Below are 27,797 nucleotides of genomic sequence, written 5' to 3' on the forward strand. Positions count from 1 at the left end.
TGTTGTTTCAGGCAGCCCTAAGTCATCCTAGCATGTTTGAAAACTCAGTTGCAAAGCATTTCTTATAAGACTCAATTTAACCTACACACAACACTACCTTTCTTATGATGGTTTTATTGTTTCTGGCAGCATCCATAAAGTATCAGGTGCTGTAGATTCAGATAATTTTAATCAACACCAAAAGCTCCTTCCTTTCAATTGACCCTATACAACCACAAATATGGAGTGAAAGTATGTCAAGGAGAGGTGCTTTTCCAGTTGTGGGCCTTAACTACCTAAATAAAAGGCTTCCCCCTTCTAGTCCAAACAAGTACATTCCAAAGGAGGGGGCTAATTGATCCATAGATTGTTGTCTGTTCTCTTCTGAAATCCTCCTCAACTCACATATGACCAAAAATCACTTTATCTGAGCTGCAGAACTCCGTCTGTCCTAAACAATCATGGCATAACTTGTGCAATGATGCTTCAGTGACATTCAACAGTACTAGGAAACAAAGGCTGCTTTCCTTTTGGAGCATCAGGATCCTAAAAAGAGACTTGAAGTGTCCAAGTTAGTCATGTCCCACTATAACTGCACACTCATGAAACACTATAAGCCAAAGTTGGGACCATTATCATCCAGTTTGGTCACATTCTCAAATTTATCTCAAGGTTAAAAAAAAGGTGATGTTCTTACTAGGCAAAGTGAGTGATACAACATGTTGTTGAGTTGTATTTTTAACATATTTCCTTGAAATTTGCTATCACAGCAAGGAAATATCTGGAGCTGTGAACTCTTCCTCATTTGGTACTGAGTTTAACGAGTCACTTGAACAGAGTGAGGTTCACGAAGTTCCCTGAGGAAGGTCAAACACTTCCAAACACTCTTTGTGATCCTTTGCAACTGTAGATTAAATCTGTATTGGAAGTGAAGGGTCTGTCACTGCATGGAGAAGTCATACACCAGAAAATGGAGATTTCTTTTGTCACGCAGCTTTCATCAAGCTATTCAAGACGGGCTCACCAGCAAAAAAGCTTACTGCAAGAAAGGATGTTGTTTCTGGTACAGTTGTCATTTGCTTTGCTTTTGGATGTGCAGAAACCTAGGCCTGTGGGAGAAAAATAAGCAGGGTTTTAAGTTTTTCTAGGGTGATCATGGTTCTACCTCTATCATATAAAGGCAACAACTTTCCAATGGCAGTAATCTCATCAGAGCTAGTCACCCCACCAGAAATGCTCACCTGTGCCAGAATCTCTGACTCAGAAACACTTGCCAGATTATCTCATGATATAAGAAAGTTCAGACAGTTGAAAAGAGTCCCTGGTTTGTTAAAGGTTGGCTTCAGCTGCTGACTTTCTCTTGCTGAGTTTCATTCAATATATCAGGATGCAGGGACCTAATCTATATGGGACACATCATGTACTCGAAGTAAAAATCTGAATGTAAAACAGACTTACTTGCCACAAAAGTCCTTGTGAACAGCATGAAGGGTGAGGAGCAAGTCAGGATGTGCACGCAGCCAATCCTCCACCATACCTGGGTGTCGGGGATCAACTTCCAGAAACACACTCCTGAGAAGATGTGAGGAGATGCACATAACTAGGTTGCTAGACTGACAAAAACTGAAACCCTCCTTTATGGAACACTGCAAATCAGTGATCTTAAAACAGACTTCAGCTATCTATTTAAGAACAGATTCCAACTGCCTCCTTCAGAGGAAGAAAATGTTGATCCAAATGGGAATTTTCATGGTACTCCCCTGGAAGAGCACTTTTATCCTGGTACTGAGACGTGAGGAGCCTTCTGAACCCTGCGTAGGAATATCACCCACCAGCTTTATCTTTCTGATGCCCACAAAGATTCAAAGTGGAGCAGGCTGCTCTACGATGCAAATGCACGAATGCTGAACACTGGACTGGTAACGTGGATTTCCTTTGTATGTGCATGGTGACATTAAGTCCCAGCAGTGAGAGTCAAAGTACAAGTCAGTACGCACATTTTACTGCGATAATTATCTCCATAGATGAGTTATGAAACCACCACCAGGTTTCAGGTCATACAGTCTTACACATGACTACACAAAGGAGAGAGCAACAGGGATAAAGGAACAAGTCAAACAGCTTCAGATAAAGCACCAGGACACAGCTTGGTCCATCTTGGCTGCAGCCAGGCTTTGTGACACAGGCCCATTTCTGAAACTCTCCTCCTGCAACAAGGTGGAACCACCCCAGCTTATAGGCAGGTGGAAATGGACTACAGCCCTTGACAGTTTAGCAAGATACAAGTTAAACAGGCAAAGCACAGAGGCCAAGCCCCAACCCTACGCTCTCTTGAGAATTCCTGAACAGCCCCACACTGAACACTCCCTATAAATTCACCAAACTAATTACAAGCTGGGTGTGGTTCTTGTTATTGACCTTAAAAGACTCCAACCCCACAATGCGGGCTCCACCTTATAAAGCAAACAAAAAAGGGACTAGGAAAAATATCTTAACAGCCATCCCCACGGGACTGATGTCTCCTGCTGGGAAGCACTGGGGAACAATTTCTGCTCTTGTGGCTGAGCAAAAAAATATGAACTTTTTTCTTTCCATTGTGCTCCTCAGTACTTCTGTTCCTCTTCCCAAAACAAGAGATTTTCAACGATCTCTCTGATGCTGGTAAAGAGAGGAATTTTCAACAGGATATGAGACTGCCATGGCACAAAAGACATTTGGATATCAGCATGCTGATCTTCAAGAACAAAATGGATCCCCCACGACAGCAAATAGAAACCAATCAGTCTCAAGCATCCCTTGTGCAGAAATCTAACATTTAAGAAATGGTCTCTGGCTGATTACCATTATTCTCCCAGGACATTCAGCACTAAATCCTGGCACAACATACAAGCTTCCCTAATTAAAGAATGAGAGGGAAACAGATCTACACCCATTCTCACAGAGCACTATGTTGTTTTTCCCTCAACAGCTTTTCTGCTTGGAAAGCTTTCTTCTTGTGCCTCCTTTCCCTCTGTTCTCTCTCTCACATTCTTTCTGTTGCTGTTTTGAGTTTTAAAGATTCTCATTTTGTTAACATCTATGAAACACCAGCACTGGTCAAAGAAGGCCCATATCCCTACATTAACAAATTTCAAACTGATTTTGCTTATATACATCACTTTTTCTTTTTTTTAAAATAAACAAACACAAATGCACTACTATTACTAGATGGGTATTTCTGCAGTTATTTTCCCCCAGTACAATCCTGTATGAAATAAAAACAGTAGTTACAGATACGGAGAGAAGATGTGAGATTCAAAAGGAGGATCACACTCACCCAGAATCCTTCAGGAGAGAAGGAGCCAGAGTCAGAATTGTTTTGATGACTCTCATCCCGTCATCTCCCCCATCCAATGCATCAAGGTCCTCATAGCTAGAGGTTGGAAAGAAGGAATTAGTAGCAATTCATAATGCATGAGCCATGACCCTGAGGATGCATTGCCCTGCTCCAAAGGCAAAGGTGCAATTAATAAGCTCCAGCCCTGTTACAGCAGGTGAGAGCACTAAGCAATCTCTTATGATAAATAGAGGGAGTAAGAAGGCTGTCACCTCTAGGCTGAGGAACCCCAAGCCAAGCACAAGCAGAAAACATTCCCTGGACTCTTTCTTAAGCCTTCTAGTCACTTGCATCCAGGATGACAGTTCCAACATACGGATATGTTCTTTCTGTGCTAGTTAGACAGGGAAAGAGTGGGTTGTACAGCAAAGTAACACTTGCTTTATTTCAACTATGCCAGTAACCACAATCTAGCAGAGCAAATTCGGATACAGAAAATTCAGCCATTTTCAAGGACAGAATCTGCTGCACTACACGCTTTGCATAGGGGTGAATATGGGACTCTGTCCTGACACAAATGGCAAGCACGTCTGAGGAGGACCAGCATGACAAAGCAGTGCCACAAACACAAAACTGCTTCTTCATGTTTGTTTGGGTTTGCTTGCTTAAGGCAAATCCAGTGATTAAAATGGGTCACAATATTTCCACCTAAATTAACTTTCACCACCAAAAGCTGCTCCGATTAATTATTCCTACTTTCATAAATACAAACCAATTGTGAACAAAATCTAACATGAAAAATATCCTGGAGCAGTTTTGGATTGGAAATTTTGTCATCTCCAAGTGTGCGCTTCTTCCATTTTTATAACACTTAAAATGTTTTGATAGTTTCAGACTTGTAAGCAGTACCAAAGCAATGCTATACTATTGTATACGATGTATGAACACACCCACAACTGTGTACATGTTTACTACATTCCCCCAGTTCTGTGTGCAAGTGAGCACATAATACAGGAAAGCAGCCAGAAAGCTTTGCTACAAGGAACAGGAGATGGGAAATCTTTGTGTCTGATTACCGGAGGATCTCTGCATCCAAGGAAGCCATGTCTTCGTGGAAGACATATGGAGGGTTACTGACTATGAAGTCCATTGGGCCCCAAGGTAGCAGATGTTTGGCAGAACCTAAAGAAGAATCACAACCAGCTCTCAATCATAGCAGTTTTCCCTCTAAGCTCAATATTAAAATCCTATCCAGAAAACTGGATCTCCAGATACCTGCAGATGTTCACATGGTTCTGTTTCTCTCTCATAGAATTTTACCCCATTTCTTTCTGGGATAGCTGGGCCTGGTTATCCCCCCACCCTGTATGTGAGATGGCACAAACATAAGCACAGGCAAAGTATCCTTTTTTTCCCCAACAGCTCTGCTTAGCAGAATATCCATCTTACAGTAACAGGACCTTGATGTCCTGGAGAGCTCAGAGCCCAACTGGATCCAAAGCAACAACTGGAACCCGACACATTACACAGACCTAAGTGAGGGCTACAACTAGCTGTCAGGATGCACATCCTTCCACTTACCAAAGCTGCTGGAGATCATCTAACAAGAGACGCACCCTTCAAAAGTACCAACCAACTAAAGACCTGTTTTTCTGTCAACAAGTTCAGCTCGCTACGCTCATGCCCCTATCTGAACTGACCTGTACCAGCCCTGACCCAGACACCATGCAACTCCATGAACACGGCAAGGTCTTCAGGCACAAGTTTACCTATGCAGGTGTGGTACTAATACAGGCTTCTGTACCAGACCTGGTTGGCTTACTGCTGGAACACAGCCAGAATGAGCTCAAATTTGCAGACCTCTAAGCAGTAATAGAGAGTCAAAACCAACAGTGTGAGAAAGGTGCACTAATGAATCCACAACACTGGAGCTCCTGGCTCTTCCACACCTGGTCAAGCACAGCCTAGCAGACAACTACCTAAATTGGATAAACCTCACCCTACAGCAGGAAAGTAGAAAAGGAAGAAATATAAAGGGGATTAAGACAATGAAAAGAGTTACCATATGAAACATTATGGTGGAGGACATGGATCCTGTCTTGGAGTTGCAGCCTGTAAAGTTCAAATGTAAGGGCAGAAAGATTAGGAGCCTTGTCTGTGTGGGCTCATGAATAACACAGTCAATAAACAGGTCATTAAACATCACTCCTCTTATCTGATACATGCATGTACTATCCCACTGACTGTTGCTGGATTTTTCCTCAAGCTGCAAGGGAAGTTTAGGAAGTGCTCTTTGTCTGAAGAGCAACATGTGAAGCAGAAAGCACCCATGATGATTCCTGGGCACAGGTCCCACGCAACCAAAATATACCCATACATCATAGCAGTATTCTCCCCCTACTACATATTAATTGTATCTAAAGGCCTCCCCCAGGTGAACTCAGCAGCAAAGAAAAACAAAATTAAAGGCATCAAATACTTAAATCTGACGTGAAGACAACTTGCTCATGTTTGCCACATTCTTTCCCCAGCTTCTTTGATGATTTGGATCTTAGCAGTTCTGGCATCTGACTGTATTTTTTAGGCACATGAGTGCATGAAGGTGACAAGACTGTGCTGCACACTAGCAGGAAGCCAGCACACACAGTGCAGCACTGTTGTGGCAGACATAGACCAGGAAGAGAGACTCCTACAGGGACAGCTCACACACAGGCTGTTCAGTGTAACATATTTAAATACACTAGGTTTCTCAGGTGCTGCTTTCTAACTCACCATCTTTCTCATCCCTGACATGCCTGTGCATGTTAATTGGGAAATATGTTTTGTTCAGCATCTTTCATCTGCAACCAGACCTCCCCAGAATCCCTGGAGGTACTGGAGACACAAACACCTCTCCCTTCACCTGTGACAAGAGAGCACGTAGGCAGGGACGTTTGTTGTATTTAAGAAACAGCTCTTTAAACACCTCACTCCTTCTTTGGAAGAAATCTCGGCCAAGATTCTGATCTATCTGATTTACTGACTCGCTCCAAAGTAGAACAGCCTCAAGACTGCCAGATTGCCTTTGCATTGTTCTCCAGTCTGCCTCAGCCTGGCACAATCCATCTCTAGCTCCCAGCTTGCAACAGAATACGATCCTTGCCAGGGACTAAGTAGACAGACCCCCTTAAGCCATGGGTGTCCAACATTTGGGCTTGCCTGGGCTGCACTGTGTAAAGAGGAATTGTCCTGGGCACCATATACACAGGTCACTCCAGAAGTAACACCTCCTATTTATTTCCTTGGAAACTACAGCAGATACAATGAGCACGGTAACAATACTTCATGGAGCAAATTCTCAGCTACAAAAAACTATTTTTCAACATAGTTAACACTGTTTGCTCTGTGTTTTTGTCAGCAATTAACAGGAGCTTGCACGCCATACTAGTAAAAACCTGCACCATTTTGTTTTTCCTGTGCTTCATCCCTGAAAACACTTCACAAATGTATGCACTGCCAAAAAGCAATGACATGAATAAGGCGTGACTGTGAAGTGAGGGATATTTCTCTCTGCTAAGATAGGGATTATGGAAGGCCAGCAGAGAGACGTGATCAGATTTGTGTTGAATATCTGATTGCAACTCCACACAGCCCTTTGAAAATGGGCTTTCATTGGGTGGGGTGCAGGCAATGCATTCATGTTGACTGAAAATAGAGTCATAAATATACAAAAAAACATGCAGCCCGTGGGCTGGACATGCATGCCTTAAGCCCCTGAAGCTACCTTGATGCTCTTGGAACAGTAAAGAGATGCCAGTTTGAAAACTGTCTTGGTGCTTGGCCACAGCCTGATATTACGGGAGAGACCAAGAAGCAGAGAGAGCGAGGCAGCAAAGAAGGAACACAACCTCTAATTCCTCAACTATGCGATCTGCCCGTTAAAATACATCTCTTCTCATGAATTTTGCCTCTGGCTTTTGAGAAGATGTTTGAACAATGACAGAGAATGCACTTTGCCAAGCTAGAGAGACAATGTTGGTCAGGAACTGCTGGCGAAGAATGACTCCACTGCACCCACAGGAGATGCCATTCTTTGACTGGCAAAAGCAGATGGTTGCAGATAGAATTTGCCCTTTACGCTGTTACAGCCAATGTCTAGAGAAACCTCTGACTAAACTAGAGCTCTTTCCAACGTACTTTCTCTTCCTGGGAGAGAGCCACCACAGTGACAGATTTTTCCTTCCAACTCTTCAATGTAACATCTTAGAGCTTCCCAAGTGAGGTTCAGAGAGAGTGCTGCAAAAAGGCCCTTATACCTGAGTCCTGTTTGCCGAGGCCTCGTGGTACTGCCTCATCAACAACAGGGGCATCAAGAAATGAAAGGATTTCTGCATCTACCTGCAGTGTACACAGATAGGTAATTTAGCACTGGTATTGCTTCAGCACAACCAAGACTTTGCTAAGCATTCCTCCCTAAGGAACACAGCTGTGGTAAAGGAGCTGCAAAAAGGAGGCAGGAACCATGCTGGCTTGAGAAGTAATACAGCTTATCCTACCGGCTTCTCTTGCAAGACACACAGGGCACCATGCCACAGACAAGAGAAGCATTTGCTTAATGAAAATACCCATTGAGAAATACGACTTTCTCTGGCAGTGCATTTACACTCCCCATAGCCATCCTTGAGCCAATAAGCAAGGATACTATGACACATTTTCTCATATGCCAGAAAAACACTCTACCAAGGAGACAAAGACCTTGCCTGTTTTTACTATTATCTCTACAAAACTGCAAGAGAACTTGGTTTGACACTCATATATCAGAAGGATCTGCTGGCTACTCCCCATAACTGGAATAGGAGGCACAAATTAGTGGTGAGGTGAAAGCGTGGAAAGAGTTTGTTTCTACCATCACTTCAGAACAGTGAAAGATCTGCAGCAGGATTGCAAGAAATGGAGAGATACATTAGATTATGCAGGAAGCCAGAGAGAGAAAGGTTCAGATTATACCTGTCCTTAACCTCTTAAGTGACATTAGACGTCCTTGGTGCCTTAAGTTTACTATAGAAAAGAATAAGAGTAGTGACCATGAAATGCTTTGAAAACTCTAGGACAACAGCATTTAAGTACTACTGTCTTATTTAGGCTGCTGCCTTTGCAAAGTGCATTCACAAGTGAAAGAAATCCTCTGGTAAATATAAATATTTTTCGCTTACACTCTTTGTGAGCTCAAACAATTAAAAATACTCTAGTTTCCAGTGGTGATAAATATGAAACACACTTCAAAACATTGAGGACTCCTGGTCATTCCCAAGTAACAATTTACAAGAAATGGGTAATATGTGGGCTGGTACCTATGTATGTTCTCCCTGGTGAGATCCACAGCAGCCTCTTCTTTATCCACAGCTAACACTCGGCTCTGGGACAGAAAAAACAAACAACAGTATTACAGCACCACAGTTCCTAAGCTCTGCCAGAAGAGACATGCAAGATAAAACCTGCCAACCGACTGCTCACTCTGGGCTCCTCAAAGGAATAGCTGATCGCAGGGCACTGAAGGGATGACAAATCACTTCTAGTAAGGCAGCTAACATGACAGAAGGCACTCAGCTTCTGACAGGCTTCTGACCAAATCAACTCAGCTGACAACAATGCAGTCATGCTGACTCATGGCACCTGATATGTTCATAGCTCTGAAGTAGTGTGAGGCTCAACACTCCTGCAAGCCGAAGGCTGAAGTGGACACAAGTTAAAGGAAGATCATATCCCCCTAGACTACTCCTTTTTAGTGTGCATGGAGCACCTTGGGCAGAGGTTCTAGCATTTTCCATCTCTTAGGCAGACATCCTTTGCTCAGTTATTCCACTGCAGTCATTATACCATGTTCACTGCCTGAAACTAGCACCCTCACACACACAAAGCTGACCCCTAACACAGAGGACTGAGTTGAAACAATAAATGAAATACTGTTGGTGTTTTCTCTTGTTCCCTACTGCCAACTTCTGTCTCAAACATTAAGACACCACAAAGAACATAAACTCTAGTTAGCTGTCTGTGTAGCTACCATTCACTCTATTTAGCTGAGGCTCTTTAATTCCCCGGGCACAGCAGTTTGTGTTAGCCAGCTGGGAAACGACTATTATCAGTAACAGTGACAGACTGGCAGAACTGTTTAATCTGACAGGAAAGGAAAAAGCGTGAAGTACAGCTCAGAAAAATCAGAGTAATTTCACTTTGAAGTCAGGAAGCCCAAGTATTAACCCTTGAGTCAACAGGAGAAGGAACATGGGCACCTACCTCTGTACCTAATGCACCAAGCCTCACTCTCCTCTCTTTTGGAGGAAACACTGCCCACAGCAATTCTTGCTCATGAGAAGTTGACTTATGAGTAAGACTGTATGTGATGAGATCTTGGTTTCATTTCTTTTCTTCTTTTTGCTTACCAATACACAGATCTTTGTCCCCTTCCTCCTTTTTATTTTTTTGCTCTGTCCAGAAGGTGAGGGCTGTTATCATGGGACAAAATGCTCTAGAAAAATGGCATGGCAGTTGTGGCAACTACTGATGCTTCTGTGAGAATCCCTCTTCTGTACTCATTTGGTCTTCAGTCTCTCAAAGTCAAGATCTACTGATTCACAGCAAGGTGATTTTAGAGATGACTGCCCTGTAAACTTGACTAGTAGAGTGTGTACCAATGCCTCAGTCACCCATCCACAGCCCAGGATATGAGCTTAAACCAACCCCCACCACAGCTTCAATCTAAGGTGATTAACAGCAAGTTGTGACAGCTGAAGAAGGAGCACATTCGCTTCTTTCCTTTTGTGTTTACTACTCCTGCAGACAGTTGGAGAAAGCAATTCCTAAATACTCTCTCTGTACCTAGAATGAACATACAGAGCCTGATTGTCAAGGACAGCAGCTGCTGAAGTAGCAGGTAAGTCCTGTCACGTCAAGGAAATTTGCTTAGAAAGTCTCGGTGAAGTCCAGTAGAGTGGGACTGTCCTTTCACAATGCTATTTGCTGTACCATAGGCACATTAAAAAGTTCACCTGTGGTATCTTGCGCAGGAGACTCAGAGCAATTGCTCCAGAGCCACAGCCAATCTCCAGGATCACAGGAGGTGGGACAGCAACTGGGAAGGCCGAGTTCTTCACCCCACATTTCCGAGATTCTTCCTCCACAACCAAAGAGACGAGATCCTAAGAAAACAAAGAGAAACACTGCTATGACTTTTTGATAAGGGAACTGTTTTGACACTGAGGATTGAAGGAATTAAAATGTCTTGGGTCCATAGCCTAAAATGTACTTGTTTTGCTGATTTTTCAAACACAAATGACAGTAACAGAGCTGACAAGAAGTCATTTAAGCTTCATCTCCCCCACAGGGTGCTTTGAAGAGTATCCTGAGGATTTTGTTATGATTTCCCACAGATCCTCTGAGGTCTTCTAAGCACTGGGAAAAACAATAACCTAGCAGCTGGAGCACATTATCTTCTGTAACACCACTTTATTTACACCAGAATTCCTGCCATTAGCATTTGTAAGCTTCAAAATTCAATACTTCTAAACTTCTAAGTAACCCAAAGACAGCTATGCAGCTTTGAACAACATCTTAATCATCCAACCTGCAGATGAAAAGCAAAGGCAGAGATTTACTACATGACCCACACAGTGAGTTCCCTGCATAGATTTCAGACAGTGGACTCTTACTACATTTTGTTGCTGCACAGAAAAGACTTTATCCATGCTTCTTGAGCTCTATGCATCTCTGCTACCAATGACTCCTCCTTGCCATCAATCTAGTTTTTAAATCTCTTGGCAATGTCACGTGAAATCTAGCACAGCAAGATAGGTCTTAAAGACACACAGTTCCAAGCTTTGAGAGACTAGTTACTGTAGACAGTACACATGCCTGCCTCACAGCATGAACTTCTCTGGCTATTCATCAGAGAAAACTACAAGGGGAATATAAACACCTCAGGTGTGTGGGCACTTGCTGAAACTGTTTATAAGTCCCTGAGATCCTTGTTCTTTCATGGCACAACCATACAGAAAGAAAACAAGGCCTTACTGCCCAAGCTGCTCCCACAATGGCTGGGTTATTCACTCTTGAATCTCTCCTATAAACCCAGAAAGCCTAACAAGTCACAAAGAATTGGCTTGATTTTACCAACAGGTAAAATGAAAGACTTTACGAGGAAAACCACGGGCCTTCCTTTCACATGTTCTTGGTATAAGCAGAAATACCTAAAAGCAACATATCCTAACAAGCGAGTCAGCTTCTCTTTAGTACAGCAGTGGCTTTTTCCAGGAGCTAAAGTCAGGTCTGCTTGTACAAAAGGATGTAAGCCTTTCTTTGGCTGTATCCCCCAATGTGGGGTCCAGTGGAACAGATGGTTTGTGCACAGGTGTGGAGTCTTCATCAAGATAGCTGCTGCTGTCAGTCAGTCACCCTTCATATCAGGCTGATTCGCATCTGTGGGATGTAGTGAGAAAGGCTGCAAACAGGTGTAAAAACATAAAGCTGGTGTAGATGAGCTTCCGTGGAAACATCCCCAGCAACAATCCCTGAGAGACGTGGACTGCTTTGTCAGATGGTATTTTTTTGAGACTCGCGCAAAACATGAATTACTCTTCAGTATAATAAAGCACTGTGTCCCTTCACAGAACTGCAATCTGTGCTGCCTCACAGATCTGGATAAGAGACAAGTGTGTTTAAACAGTGTCCTGCCCTAGGAAAGCAAAGCAGCTTTGAATTGATCCATTTTAATAGAACCCTGTGCCTAAAAGCATAAGCAGAAAAAAAGGATGTGGTTAATTTGAATATGTAGACACACTGCATTTCTCCTAATAACATTACTTCTCGTTAGATCAGCTTCTGAGCTGTTGCCATTTCCAGCCCATCTGCTTTGGGCTTTGCTTTTTCTGCATTAGCATGGCACTGCCAAGATTATCCTTTGGGCAGTCACTGGGTCCTTGACCTTCTCTGGGCACAGCCACAGCCTTTTGAAGCCTTTAAGGGGCTTTTTTAACAACAACCTCCTTCAGCTGTATTCATCACTTTCTTTGTAATCTCCTGCAGTTGTGGAGCTGGAACAAGTCAGGGAAGCCCAGGGCTTTACTCACTAGATAACAACAGCCTTTGCTTTTCTCCAGCCTGTGCCCTCTGCCTTCCATAGTCACAGCAACGAGTGCAATTGTGCTCCTACTTGAAAGCCAAGAGGGAAGGGAAAGCAGAAGCAGAGGGAGATACACTGCAACCTCTCAGAGCTGCCTCTTCACTGCAGGGTTAAGCTTGGGGCCCAGCCCTGCTGGTGGCTTTGCCAGATACGAAGTGCCATACAGCAGTGCCCTGCCCTCATTACCATGCCTCAAAACCACATCTTCCTTGTTGCTGCTCTGAGATTCCTTTTCAGACAATTGTAGAGGAGAATATTCCCATGGGACTGCAGGAAACCGTAAGAGGACCACCAGCATTCAGATAACATGGAAAAATAAACACCATATCTACCCACTTGTGTGTGAAAGTGGCTTCTGCATTTCAGCTAGATGAATCAGTTTGAAAATACTTCTGAAATGAGGACAGGCAAAGATTGCAACCACAGCAGGTGCTGATGATTCCAAGACCACAAAAGAGCCACTCTGCTTGGACACTGAATTGCTCTCAAATGCTGCTCATTTCTGGTCACTCTGAAGTATTTCCAGGAAATTCTCTAAGCTATCTCAGAAGAACCATCCATCTCCCAGGTTGGTCACAGAGGGAACAAGTTACCGATTACAAAATGTCCACATGTAGCTTCCTTAAAGTAAAACTACTGTCAGCATTCATTAACTCCGTTAAGGTTTATTATTAGCAATTTTAAGCTTGGTGTTATTGTGGAACTTCTGCTTCACACGCTCCACAGTAAAAGTGATTTGAGAGCACTTGCCAAAGTGAGCTCTGTTTAAAGACAATTGACTCCAGTTTTTTTACCGCACGTATATTCAAAAAGGGATGTTGATGTAAATTCAGCATCGTATCCTCCCTGACTCCCTTGCCTTATTGTCTTGGTTATTTCATATACTTTTCCAAAGCAAAGGCTATTTCTCTCATAAGAACCATGCTTATTGCAATAGCTTAAAATTAAAAGACCGCATTAAAAGTAATGTGACAAGCTAAGAAACAACTTCTTTTTTTAGCCATTGGTATCTCATTGCAGTCAAAGAGTTCAATAATTATGAAGCTAAGTTCTTTTATGAAATGAATTCAGCTGAGAGCACAGTAGAAGATATTTGCTAACCAGCATATTAGGGAAAAAGGAGATTACTAGTAGAGTTTATTCAATGGAATAAACCTGAAGAATCTGACCAGGGCCACAGGTAGGGAAAAGCAACAAACAGAAATGCTAAAAAGAAAAACTGGGACAACAGCAGATGGCCAAAGGCTGCGGCCTTTACTGCGTGGGATATGCTATATCATCTCCGACTGAACAGTTTCAGACAGCAAACATCTGCTAACGTAATGCCAACATTGCTTAAAGCCATCTTAACCCTCAGTTCAGTCACCAGTTCCAAAGATTGAGATGAAATCAGAAATTCCAAGGGGAAAAAAAAGAGAAATCATTTTGACAGTCCAGCACATTAACCTTTGGAATGCGTTAGGTAAGCTCTCCATGCTGCCACACTACACTTGAAATGGCAGGACAAAAAGGCTTACTTGCACTCACACCACTTTCAAAATTGAATACATCAAAGAAATATCCCTCACTCATTTTGATTAAAATAACCAAAGCAAACAGATTTCACTGACTTTACAGCACCTAAAACCTCGTAGCATCAGGTACCTGGGCCTTGAAAAAAAGACTGTAAAAACAATAAAAAACAGACCAAGAAAGAGCTGTGTTGAGGAACAAACAGAACTGTACATTAAGAAAGTATTTCAGATAGGTGACTTGATTTCCTATTTACCCACAGCACACCAACCACCGTGGAATTATTAAAATCACAATTGTTGCTTTCAGTATGTGTCACTGTCAGCAGCAACACAGCCCACACTGAAAGTCTTGCAAACCAGTGCTACAGGTACTGGCAGAAACACTTCTGTCCTGGAGCGTGATATACATGTGAGGGTAGGACAGTGAGCCACTGCTGTCCCTTCGAGCAAAGCTTAGGCATGATTAGAACCTCCCCACAGCAGTCCTCCTCCCCAGAGCTTGCAGGATTGCCATGCACCTTTGCAGAGTACACCTTTAAGTGTCGTTATGCTCTGGGGCCTTTTTGTCATCTGCTACAGGTAGGCAGCATGACAGCCTGAGCAGCAGACTGGGCTCAGGAAAAGGGCCAGCTCACAGCTCTGCACTTTCTGGTGTGAATCAATCCCAGCCTCTCTGCACATTGCAAATTTCTTCACATGGGAGAAGAAACAATCAAACAAAAATCAAATCAAGAAAAAATACCAGAAAGCAATGAACTGCTCCTACAACTGCTACGACTTTGTGAAAATAAGCACCCAAGAGGGCACCAAGAGCACCAGCTACCTCCAGAAGTTATACATTCATGCAGGTGGTAAACTGGGTGCAAAGCAAAATATCCAGAAGGGTTTTTAACAGTGCACAGGTCTGAAGCTGATGCAGGCATCCAGGAATTTGTTTCCGGGTGTATATATGCTCTTGTGTAGCATGGAGTGGGGACAAGCTGGCACTATCGAAGCATTCTTACCTTTGCAAGAAGAGTATTAAAAAAAATCTGTTGGGGAAAGGGCAGGGCATCCTCAAGAGTGAGGGGAGTTCTGGTACTGAAGAGCAGGAGAGGATCTTGCAAGGACTACAAGAGGCCCTTTACCTGCAGTTCCATACAAGGGATGCAAATATTTGCTTCCCACGCTACTTGATTTCCAGCACTCAGAGGTTCTCCAGCTTTTACCTCTTTGCCAAGCCACTCACAGTCCACTCTCACCTTGCTGTTCCAGGAAGCCTTGCTTCACTGCCAGATTTGCCCTGTGTTCACACTGTCATTTATTTGGTTCCCCCCCACATTTTTTCTGTTGAGCGAAATAAATGCAAAGCTTTGCCAGCACCTCCAGCTTCCCATGAGCCTCTGCCTCACCCTTCCACCCACAGCTCCACTCCCCCCCGCCCCCAGTGCACACTCATGTTCTGACAGGTTCTTGGTATTACCTCCCCGTCCCTGCGGCCAGGTCTCTGGTTCACTGTATTTCTTGGAACCACAGCTGCACAAAGAAGCGTGAGGACAGCGTCTGCCAGCACCCAAACCACAGGCTCCACAGCTGCACAGCTCCAACCAGCAGTCAGCGCAGGCCAGGCAGCTTTCAGCACTGAGACACACGGGAGGATACAGCAGGTTCTCACTGCACAGCAGTGGCTGGAGAGCTGCGTGGAGGTCCAGAAGCAAGGTGGGCACGGTGTGGGCCAACACCAGCAAATGAGATATCTGATGTTTCTGTGATTAAAAGTGCAGGGCTAACAAAAACAGGATTATGGGAGAAGGGGAAAAGGCAAGGATGGAGCTCACAAACTCACACCATGTTCCGAGAAGCACCTTTTTTCCTACTCCATATTCTCTTGGGAGAGCAGGGAAAACAAAGTTGCGTGGATAGGAATCTGGGGGGGGTTAGAAGCTCTAAATTCCCTACTTAGCAAAGGGGACGTGGAAAGCAAAAGGCCTATGAAAACCTGCATAACCTCACTGCTGTCACATACTTCCTGGGAATGTTTTACTTATTTGTGTGCTTTCCAGAAACTTGGGTTCTCAGAATCCAGGACTTTCTGTAGAGCCTGATCTGATATTAACCAAATTACTCCTCCCCTCCTGTTTGCCCACTTGGCTGCCAATCAGCACATGACAAAACACCAGGAAGCCAAGCTGGAAACGTACCTCCATGGCAATGGCCACAGAAGATCATTGTCACACAACCTTTTTCCAGAACCAGGCCACTAAGCCAGCCCCCAATCAGAGGGCAGGCTGCTGGTTACAGCACTTGTACCTTGGGCTCTTCTGCTTGGCCCTGCAGCTGACACAGCATCCAGACATGCTGTGCTTCAGCTTGCTTGTCCTAGCTTCAAAACTCTATTTACTTAGATGCCCAAGAGAAGCAAAGCAGGAGATGGGGGCAAAGCCAAATGGATTCACCTTCATATTCATGTGAGAAGCCCCTCGAGTCCCATTCATTCCTCTCCAGTCATTTTGTAGTTTGTTTTTCCAGCTCCGGCCCTAAATCTCACTCTAACTGCTGAAGATCTGCTCAGATGAAACCTTCTGAAACTGAGGTCCCTTTTATACCACAAAAAACTCAAGATCTCATGGAGCTCTTTTAGGGCAAAAATATAAAGGCACTGATAATACTTACTAGAGAAAAACACATTAGAAAAGTCGGTATAAGCTAACGGATCTGTGTGTGAGTTGGTGGAGCAGGGGGGGGAGGAAAGGTGTGGAAGCTGTTTGTTTTTCTTCCCCCCGTCCCCCATAGATTTTTGCTTCACATTTACCTTTTTGAGTCTGCTGTGGAAATCACCAGCTTAGAAGCAATCTTCTGCTCTCCCACAGCCTTTTTTCTTGCACAGGAAGCCAGGAGAAACTACTGCCATGGTCCCTCCTGCCTTTTAGCCAGGAACAACTGTTCCTTCCTTCATTTCCTTTAGAGCGAGAAATCTGTTCTGAGAAAAAACATTCTGTCCTGGTTTGAAGTAGCCAGCATGAGAGGTACCAAGGTTCCAGCTATCCTGTTTCAGTAGTTAATTACACTCTCTGTTGAAGATGTACACCTTTTCTTCTGTTTGCATTTATAGTGCTCGTTATACACTTGCCCATGAAACTAATGAGAGATCTGCTAACAAATTTCTGCTCTCTGGGCCAGGTAATTAACCCTCGAGCTTATCTTTGGTGAGCTAAATAGTCTTTCACAATAAAGCACATTTTCTGTTAATCCACCTACTGGTCTTTCTCCTGACCTACTTTTTCTTTCTCAACCAGTGAGTAACAACCAGACAGCTTTTCACCAACTATCCCACTACTGCAGTACAGAGAGGTGACTTAACCCTGGTGCTGTACTTGGCAATTCCTTGGTAACATGTGCAAAGGTCACAGTGGGCTGCTGGGCAGCCCCCTGAAAACTGATCAGCCATTACCCAGCACTGCCCCACAGCTTTCTCCAAGTCTTCAGCCAGAAGCAGCACCTCTGCAATGAGGGGCAAGCTGCATTATTTCCCTCTCCATGTATGATCTTATTAAGCACTCGTGCTTAGCTCAAAGGGCAGTTCTAATCGCTTTGCAACAATAAGCTACTGCTGTAACTTCCACTCCTTGGCCTTTGTGCCACAGCCCTCTTTTTCAGGAAATATCGTTTACCTCCAACATACTGATATAAATATCACCTACCATATGAGCAAAACCTCATCTGTGGGAGGCCATGGAAATGCTACAACTTCGGTACATTTGTTTACGGTTACGTTTTGACAGCCTGCACTTAATTTTTGATCAAGTGAATAATGTCCTATTCCATTTCTGTTCAATATACCTTACAGGAGACTGCAGATATCTCAGGAAAGGATCCCAAATCATGTATAAGAGGGCACTTTCCATCCTTTTCATTTCCCAAACTGTGAAGGAAGAGACAGACAGAGGCAGTTCTCTTCTGAAGAGAAAACTGAACAGAAGCAAAACTATGATAAAAGCCAAACAAGGAGTCTCCTGACCGCACACCCATGGCTGTGCTCGCCAGACACTGCGACCTGAACTTTCTGAAATGTAACCACCTGTGGCACGGAAATTAGGGAAACCACAGGCAATTCTGGATCAGAAAGCTTCCTTTTAGCATTAATTAAAACATAATAAACGTGTGCACTCCTTTGCCATGTATCAGCAGTGAAAGCCCCCACCCAGGGATGTGTAAATTTGCACATACATGTCAGGAAGTAAAAATCCTCCCTTCTCTCTGCTCGACCTTCTTAAGAGGTTAATGATTATACTTAGTGAGAATTTAGGTTAAACTTCGTGAAAGGTTTCTTGGAGCAGATCTTTGCTGAAAGTGCTTTCGCAGAACACCCCAGCACAATGACTGCCATTCAGATGACACGGGCAAAGTAAACAGCAATGGTTACAGCACACTGAGCATGCTGGCATAGCAAGGAAGCAATCTATATTGAGAAAGAAGTAAATGTAAAAATCACAGGTGGAAAAGATTGCTTAGCCAGTGATGGGAGAAAAATTATCAGTGTCATGGGGAGCATGAATGGTTATTCCATGCATAAACTGCACAAAGTAAGAGCTCTCTTCTGGAAAGAACAGGCAGAATCTGAAACAAGGGAAATGCTTTTCCCACTTACAGTACAAAATTAGAACAATTCACTGTCAGATGATGTTGTGGAGGTTAGAAACACAGACAGGCTAAAAAGAGGATTAATGGAGGACAGATCCACTAGTGATTATGAAGCAGAATGGCCTCAAACCCAGCTTTGGCTAAGAACATCCCTTAACTGCTGACTGTCAAAACAAGGGGGGATCCTTCCCTGCCTGCTTCTCCATTGTAATTTCATCCCCACCATCTGCTACAAGCCCCAGGATGACACAGTATTTTGAATTAGACCAATTTAATCTGACCCAGTAAACCTGTTTCCGTGTCTTACACGACCTCCAGTAATCTCAACAGGAGAGTGCCGCCACAGTCTTTCCAGATGACCACTGAAAATAATGCCCAGCACGGAACAGACATGGCATTTCTTCCCCCGTAACATCTACCAGGTCAAACACGCCTATTCAGCCTACAGCATGCTTCCCCACTTCCCTTCACAGGGCAACTCAGCCACCACAACAAAACCAAGATGGAAAAACACGTGCAGGGCCTGAGCTCATGGTGAGATCACAACAGTTAAGGAAGTGCCACCCTCTGAGGGTCAGGAGGGCAGGTTGGGCTGTGGGAAACCTCACAAGCAGAGCTGGAGCTCTCCTCCAGCAAATAAAAACCACAGCGTTCAAGAACATGGCTCTGCCCACACAGTAGCTTCAAGGGTTGAAAGGAGACCGTTTTTGTTTCCACTGAACAAACAAGCCTTCATCTACTTTAAAAAAAACACAGCATGTGAGAGAGAAGAGGATCAGAACACACTAGAAGCCATATTATAATGATTAGATAGAACTGCAAGCCTGCAGTGCCCTCTAGGGGTACAAAACAAAAAAGGCTGTCTTCTGCAACAATAGTCACTGGAGTGTTGGGACAGAGATTCCTTGACATCGCAATAGTAAGTGCAATTCAAACAGAGCACACCCCCAAACTTCGGCCTGAACAACCCCTGCATGACAAGAGCTTGGCTCTGGTGACCCTGGGCACACCATGGAAGTTACCCCAGGACCCCCTGCTGTCTTTACTGCCACAGCCCTGCTCACACCAGGACAGCAGGTGGGATGTTGGGATCCAAGCACCACTGCAACCACACACAGTGCTCACAGCAGTGAGCCCAGAGCTCTGTGCACAGAGGAGGAAGGAGAGATTGTGGATTGTGCAACAGAACTCTCCTCCAACGCAGTTTCTGTGTATTCACAGAGTTACCCATCAGCCCTGCATGCAGTTTTGGCTCCCTGTCCCATCCCCACCCCAAATCCCACAGAAGGAAGAGAGTCACACATGCTGACAATACTCCCAGAGAAAGCAAATGGAAATGGGCTCAGCTACCGGTGAGCTAAAGGGGCAAATTTCACACAGAGCAAAACTGTGCAGGCAAAACTGTCAGCAGACAGCTGAGCTTCTCCCTTTGTTCATCTCTTTGTCCACAGGACAGAATTAGTGCTGATAGTTTACGACTTACTGCGTTTGCCTTCACAGCTTTACACCTAAGCCTAGCAGCTCATAGCAAGTCAGAACCCTTCTGTTTTAACCACAGGACAAAATGTGCATAATAAGGATATCTCTTCCTCCTTTCAGTCTTCAAATTAGCAGGCAGAAGCATTTGTGGGAGCTATGAAAATATAACAAGAAAACAAACATTGCAGAGCTGGTATACCTACAATACACAAGTCAATGTAAAGAGCTACATTTACTCAGCCAAGGACAAGATGTGCCACATGGCTTGCGTGTGCAGTCATAAAGAAGCAACTTGAACCTGGAATATCAGTGCTGATAATTAACTGCTTTCTGAAGGACAAGATTCTTTACAGATATTATTTGATTAACAGTGTCAGTACTAATAGCTGTAAGAATGCTGCAGACAAACTCTGAATAGAAAGAGCAGCAGAGGCAACTTCAATATTTTTGAGAGGAGGTTTTTCCACAACAGTTTTAAAGTCCAGTGAAGTCTGAAAAAAATCTCACTTACTGAACAAAGCACGGCCAAACCCCACCCAAACAATCACACAGCTCTCAGACAGAGCAGACCAATGTAGACAAGGGAAACAATCTGGACACCAGCTCAGTTTTAGGCAACGGGTTACACAGAGAATGTGGTTCCTGGAAGCAGCACGTGCCCATAGCAGCATCCTGCACCAGGTGCTGATAAATAGCTGGATCTTGTCCACATGCTCTTCCTGCCCAAGAAAATTCCCCAGCATCAGATCACAAAAAGTTCTCTCTCATGCAGCATCAAGGGCTTGAGTCAAGTCTCAGGATTTGCTGTGATGTGAATATTTTTCTTCTTGAAGAGAAAGATCAACATAGCAACTTTACAAGAGTCAACTGCAGACATTACCCAACGACGTTACGGAAAATCACAGTTGCACCCCTAAGCAAAAAGTATCTATGAAATCTGAAGCAGAGCACAGAGTGCCTCACTATGCTGCACAATGATGAGACAAAGCCCAGAAAAAAGCAGTGAAGTCTAATCCTCCTGCTACTCCTTCCCATACTATACAGAGGCTGCACCCACATATTCTCCCATACGAAAGAAGGCAATGAACTCTCCAGCCCTCCCTTAAACCACTACCAGAGGTTTCAACATCTCACTCCTACAGCTCTGACAAATGCAGTGACAGCTCACGCCCTCCAGGTAAATCTGGTAAAGGAGATCAATTTCTTTTTTTTAGCACCAGGGCACATCACAGCTCCCCACAATGCAATTGAGAGGTGTGAAGGACATCCAAGCAAAAGCTTCAGAAACTCAGAGAACTGAATCCAGAGGAAAAGTGACTGAGGAGTATAAAGAACACAGCCACAGCTGAGTCGCTGAGAAGGCATGAGACAAAGTAGCCAGAGCACTGGTTACAATGTAAGATTATCTTAAAGCAACTTAGAATTTAACAGCTCTGCTGGAAAGCACTAGTGCTCACTTACATGGAGCAACATCAGGGAATCACCCTGGCTGTGAACTTGCAGTTAGCTCCCCTAATCCTCATGAAAGCAGTGGGAACGTGCAAGCAGCTATTGTGAAAGTTCTTATCTTTAAACTCACTCTTCCATCATTTGGCACCTTCCACTCAGGAGAAGAAACTTTGTAGCCTGGTTTAAGAGTGCCTGGTTTTAGTTACACCTATATCAACGTGAAAGTTTAAAACATTCCAAAGCAACCTAAGACCCTCCTCTACTTCCCTCCCTCCCCCCATTTTTAAACATACAACATCAACAGACAAAACTCCAGACAAGCCTGCTTCACACAGCAAATCCAACCAGACAATCCCCAGAGATTACTGCCAACTTCAACCATTCTGCATGTCCATGAGAAGTTTCTGACACCAGAAAAAGCACGAGCAGCCAAAGAAAAGGTGCCGCGCTGCTACTAGAAACCAAACTCAGCTCATTGCTTAGAAGCCTGCTGGACTCCTAATGCAGAGCACTTTCTCTGCTGTACAGGCCTGAAGACAAAGTGGCTCTTTCCCAATGTGCTACATAACCTAAAGAGAGGGCAGCAGCAGGAGTAGGCTGGAGACTTCAGTAGAAGAGAAGCCACCAGACCCAGCACCCATAGCCACTCTGCAAGCCTGGATCCACAGGATGAGACTGCAGACCTGCTTGTTCCAGCCCTTCCCAGCCCTTTTATCTCTGTTTTGCTCCTTCTGAGCTCTTCTTCCACCTGGATTCTTTTTCCCATCCCTTCTCTCTTGCTACACTGCTCGTTTCCTCCTGAATGTGCAGCCCTTCACTGCTCGCTTTGAGAAAGGCCACATTTGCTCACCTCCCATTTCCAGATTATTGTCTGTTGATGCTGTTTGCTGAGGCAGAACTACTCTGTAAATTCAATTGCCAGTGGAGCTTCATTCCAGAGCTATCAGGAGCTTCTGGTCTTTCAAAACAAACACACTAAAAATGTGCCTCCATATTAAGTATCCTGACACATCAAATAAAGTTTTCCCACAAACACAAGGTTTTGATTAAGCTGTTTATGCTAGATTTTTGGTCCTGGGGGTAGATGAAATGGTTTAAAACACAAGATGTTACAGAGTTCTGCATTTCGACAGAGCACTGCCTTTCAGCAGAGAAGCTTCTACCAAAATCCCACATATGGGCACCATTAGCAACATTCACAGACATTAGCAGCCCTGGTTTCCACAGAACACAATAGGCCTTTGTTTGAAGCCTGACACTGCATGGAGAGAATGAGAGCACAGTACCAGAGGAAGCCCTGTCAACAGATGGTTTGATTTGCAGAACGTTAAAGTTCTCTTTGGGTTTAATGTTTATATTGCATTCAAGAATTAGTGAGCAGTCAGAGGCTGGAAATACTCTCTCCAATCAACCCCAACAGAAATACCATCAATAAGAACAATGCTAACTATCACCAGGCTCCAACTAGCAAAACCATTTCTTGAGCCATTGTCTCCAGACTTCATCAGCACAGAACGACCAAATTCAGATAGGGGAGAGCTCTCACCTAAGGAAACCAGCTGGCACCAACACCTGGCAGCCTCTCAGTGAGATTCTGCTGATGCCCTCTATCAAATCAAGACCTAGATTCTGAATGTTCTTCTACAGGCTGAGACGACAGGATTTAAGGGGTATTTGTCCTGATTGCCTGGAACACTCACAGAGATTTCAACAGCACCTTCTTCCTCAAAGGGCATAACAGAAGCATAGATTTTCTTTGCCTTCTAGTTTTGTGTCATGAAAGGTGCCAGATCATGGGTCCTGCACACTGCATCCTTCCTATAGCAAGCTGCTGCTTTCTTCACACTTCCCAATTTGTTTTTTCTGCTTCCTCGGGAAAAGCAGATCGGGCCCTTCTGTTTCCAAGGCTAACTCGGTCCTTGACTTCTCCTCTGACATAACAGTCTTGATTCTTTAGTTTGAGAATACAATAGGTCAGCTGGAAAGTACCCACAAAGATTACTAAATCCAATTAACTGACAACATAAAGGACAACCACAAGTTAATGCACGTTACTGAGAGCCATTGCCACCTTACCTTACAACCTTTATGGTAAGGAAATTTTCCTTAATGCCCAGTCTCAGCTTCACCTGGCTCACCTCCCTGCTGTTCCCATCCTGCCATCAGGAGCCTGGCACTTCCCTCTGCTTCCCTTCCTCAGGGAGTCATTGCCTCCTCCTCTGGCTGCATTCAAGGACTTCACCATCCTTTTAAAACTGAGGAGTCCCAAACTACACTGAGTATTCAAGGTGAGGCTGCACCAATGCTAAATACAGTGGGAGAATCACTTCCTTTTACCAGCTGGCCATGCTGTGTTTCATGCATTCAGAACAGCATTTATTATGCACCAGAGGGCTACTAGCACAGCAGCCACTTCTCTGATCATTTGTCTATCAGAACTGTAATTGCAAAGGCTCTGGTAATCATTTCATCTCCAGAAGTTAACATTCACTGAAAAAAAGAAAACCAATTCTCAGAACAAAATCAACAAAGAAAAACAACTCTTAAGGAGTAGTAAACAGAAAGATTTGCTTACTAGGATGCCCGTGAGCTGAAAGCTAGGCTACCATTAGAGAAAGCATCACTGTTGCCGTGACTCGGAAACCCCCAATTTCCCAGGTTCTTGCGAAACCTCTGCCAGAGCCAAAAGACCACCGTGACTCATCAAGAAACGTGGCAAAATGGCGTTTATTAGGAGTAATCAATACCTTATATACCTTACTACTTTGTCTACGCCCCCTAGGGTACACGTTTGAAATGCGCGCCAATGTACCTTACAGGGTTTGAGACGGAAGAGGCTGGATTACTATCACCGTCACATCCCGAAAAAGCCCCGCTACCGCCTATATGCTTGTACTACAAGGTTCAGCCTCGTTAGCATCTACAACACATCACTACATTTTTCCTAGTACACTAGGCAAAATAAAGTTCTAATTTGAATGTATATGGCTATTCCTTCCACTTCTACAACTGACAATCACATTTAATTGCAGCCCAGGTAAGAACCTACCTGTGGGTCAGCCTAGGAAAGAAAACAACAGTTTTGTTTCCAATGCTCGCCCAGAAAACTCTCTGGAGTCACCGGATGCACTGTCTTAACCTGCATGAGGATAAAGAAGCACTCTGGAAGCCATCACCTTTGTCCAGTGGTAGCTTTCTACTCCTTTAGACAATTCTGAGTAGTTGTGATATAGAAGTAAAGGGGCGCAATATTCAAGGAGTCTTTACCACAGCAGAGATAAGGAAAGCAAGCCTCTATCAATGGACGTGGATCTCTGTGCAATCAAAGGACATGCTAGCTTGCAAAATCTCTTGCTCCAAGCCATGAGGCAAAAGTTCACCAGCACCAGTTCCAGGTCACAAGCTTAGGATGCCCCTGCTTTAGAAATCATCTGACCTTCTCATCACTATAATCCACCAAGCACATTCATATCAATGCAGTGTGCAGATTCAAAACCCCTTCATGTTTTCTACTTTCATACCTCTGTTTCAGGACGAGGAATAAATACTGGAGGTCTCATCTTCAAAGTCAGGTCCTGAAAGTCCCACTCACCAAGCACATACTGCACTGGCATTCTGTGTCAGGCAAAAACAAATGAAAAGACTTAAGGATTACACTTTGTAACATAAAAAAGCTCTCACAACCACGCTTACTTCATTGTTAACCACACAACCCCTCTGATGGCGGGCATTTAGATACCACCAAAGCTCTCAATTGCATGTGCAACATGCACGTGCACACTCCTTGAAAGCTCTGGGAGGTCCACTTCCACAGATCAGTGTCTTGATAAGCACTGGACCAGGGGAACTAAAGGCCAGTCTGCTCACTTTGATCCTGAAAAAACTGAGGGAACAAATAATCCTGAAAATAATTTCCAAATACATTAAGAACAGAACGGATTTACTAAAGTGAAGTGACCAGGGTCCTCTGTGTCCAGTGCTGAGCCCATAATGGCAGGAAAGGCATGGATGTACTGGAGCAAATCTAAAGCAGGGCCATTAAGATGATTAAGGGATTGGAGCACCTGACAATACGAGACTGAGAAAGCAGGGACAGATCTGGCTTGAGAATGGAAAGCTCAAGTGAGGTGGAAAATTCATCAGTAGCTACACGCATCTGATGGAAGGGAGTTAAGAAGGTGAAGTCAGACTTTTTTCAGTAAACCTAAGCTGAAAGAAAGAGGAGGCAATGGGTACAGATTAAAATACATAAAACTCTATTTAAGCCCAAGAACCACTCATTTCTCCCCCATCCCATTTTTCCACCTTTTGGAGAACTCTCCCAAGAACAACAGTAAGATGATTCTCCTACCTTTCCAGCCGCTTGCAGCTCAGCTGCTGGATCTGTTCCTGCTGCGCTGCTGTAAGTGGAGCGTGGAGTTTTTCGGAGTCCAAGCTCTGAAACTGAAGACAGCATCACCTTAAAACCTGCCCACTTGTGCAACTTATGCGTTGTCTGCACCCTCCAGGCAGAGCCAGCACAATGACAAACACACACGGAGGGCACTCTTTGAAAGCCCAAATGACAAGGAGAATCTATCTGCATGTTTAAAAAGAAACCCGTACAGCTGTACTTTTGGTAGTTAAAATGTAGCTAAGATAAAGAATCACTCCACCAAACATGTCAGGCCACAATGCTTCTGTACATGTCATGGGTAACATTTCAGTCCCTGCAAAGAGAGCGTATAAGACATCCCAAGTACTTTACTTGCATTAATAAACTATATCCCACGCTCTCTGAAGGAGGGAAAAGCTGTTCCACCTCCTGTAAGTGAGATAAAAAGAAGGGTAAGGGGATTTGTCCAACACAATAAATATTGCAAGAGGCACACACAGATCTTATTCCTTTTCCATTACTTAACTGTTTTTGCTCCCAGGACAAATGACACGATATATTCACTGGATTCTCGCGCTTCAGGGATCCCATTCTTCTCAAACACCTTTTGCCAGTAGCTGACCACATCAGGGGCAGTCAACAGCCCAGGTCTTGCACTGCAACTCTGCCTCAAAGAGGACTGCTTGGGACTGAGGTTAGGACTTTGACTAGGACCTGCTGACACATACTGAGGCAAAAGCCTCCAGAATCTCCTGAGCAGTGAGGGGGTGAGGCACTTCATTGCTGCAAAGTCACCTCCTGGTTTCCACCTGGCTTCCTTGTTTCTGTCAGCTGAAATCCATGAAGAGACTCACAGCACTCAGAGCAGCCACGAGCCACTTTGGCTAAGCACCACCTGATCACAATCAGCAGATGCTCCTCAGGGCAGAACAAAAAGGTCATTGGCTTGCAGCTCTGCTGGCCTAGAAAGAAGAGGCAGAAGTACAACCTGAATGTCCGGGAGAAGCAAAAAACACAAGTTCCCTTCCAAATAAAATGCAGGCTGTTGCTTGACCAACACCCACAGGTACAAAACCAGCCTAAGAGTAGCAAAGGATTAACCCAACCACCAAAGGCAACACTGAGACCACCCTGTGCTTGTGGCTGAGCAGAAGGGAGCGAGTCAGCAGGCACAGCTCTGTCACCTGGCCATGGTACCTGCAAGCCACAGCCACAGCTGCTCCAGCATCCCTTTGGCTTTGTGCAGGGGCACGAAGACCTTCACTCTCACCTGGTTCCCCCTGTCCTGTTCCAAACTCCCAAGTCCTAACCTAGCAGGTACACTCAAAGGTGTGCTTCATGGGCCAACAGCCTTCCACATTGTGCTATCCCCACGTTGCAGACGAGGGGGAAGGGAGATGAAACCAGAGGAAGAGAGACTTGCAAGTCGGGTCGGCTCCCAGTGGGGTAACACAAGTAAGAAACAGGCCCCCAGTCAGCCTGTGGTCCGGGACACCGTCACAGGAGGAAGGCCAAAGGAATTAACACCCGTGCTGCCGGCAGAGCGCAATACAAGCCGCCTGCAGCCGCTCTGTGGGTCGACTCCTCCAGGCGCGGGGCCTGCCTTTAGCGAGCAGCCGCGTGGGGCCCTGCACAACAGCAGCAGCCTACCTCGGCTCCCTTCAGCTCAGCGGCTCAGCGTCCAGCCGCCCGGCACACACAGCACCCCCAGCCCCGCTCCCTCAGCGGGAGGCACGGCCGCACGGCGCTTCCTCACCTCGGTGAGGCCGGCACGGGAGAGGACCGCCTTATCGCCGCGTTCGTGAGTGACAGCAGTGCCGACCAACCGTGACTCTCGACCCGCGACCGTCGACCAATCGCCTGGGGGCGCAGGGCAGAGGGGCGGGGCTACCGGCCGCTAGGCGGCGGAGC

General features: G+C 44.7%; 1 protein-coding gene across 2 annotated transcripts; it reads right to left on the reverse strand.

The window, feature by feature from the left end:
- Positions 1–27,727, reverse strand: HEMK1 (HemK methyltransferase 1, mitochondrial release factors N(5)-glutamine). Of its 2 annotated transcripts, none has more exons than XM_072347016.1 (11): positions 27,537–27,727; positions 26,413–26,848; positions 25,863–25,954; positions 25,033–25,126; positions 10,321–10,470; positions 8,626–8,690; positions 5,358–5,407; positions 4,372–4,477; positions 3,296–3,391; positions 1,438–1,551; positions 1–1,088 (listed from the first exon to the last, which is right to left on the reverse strand). In XM_072347016.1, the coding sequence occupies exons 2-11, from the start codon at positions 26,665–26,667 to the stop codon at positions 1,052–1,054; spliced, it is 1,059 nt and encodes a 352-aa protein (XP_072203117.1). In that variant the 5' UTR covers positions 26,668–26,848; positions 27,537–27,727; the 3' UTR covers positions 1–1,051. The 2 variants fall into 2 exon arrangements, with proteins under 2 accessions (XP_072203117.1, XP_072203118.1); XM_072347017.1 differs by having other exon boundaries at positions 27,157–27,727.
- Between the last annotated feature and the right edge of the window lie 70 nt (positions 27,728–27,797).

Source organism: Excalfactoria chinensis, chromosome 12 (genome assembly GCF_039878825.1).
Source record: "Excalfactoria chinensis isolate bCotChi1 chromosome 12, bCotChi1.hap2, whole genome shotgun sequence".
Classification (NCBI taxonomy): domain Eukaryota; kingdom Metazoa; phylum Chordata; class Aves; order Galliformes; family Phasianidae; genus Excalfactoria; species Excalfactoria chinensis.

Bases quoted from the DNA above. Each gene is read 5' to 3' on its own strand.
- HEMK1 (XM_072347016.1), bottom strand. From the start codon at position 26,667: ATGAAGTGCCTCACCCCCTCACTGCTCAGGAGATTCTGGAGGCTTTTG. The intron at 25,955-26,412 runs GTTAAGTAATGG...TGCTGTCTTCAG, and splicing joins TTGTCCTGGGAGCAAAAACA to TTTCAGAGCTTGGACTCCGA. The intron at 1,089-1,437 runs GTAAGTCTGTTT...TTTCTCCCACAG, and splicing joins CACAAGGACTTTTGTGGCAA to GCCTAGGTTTCTGCACATCC.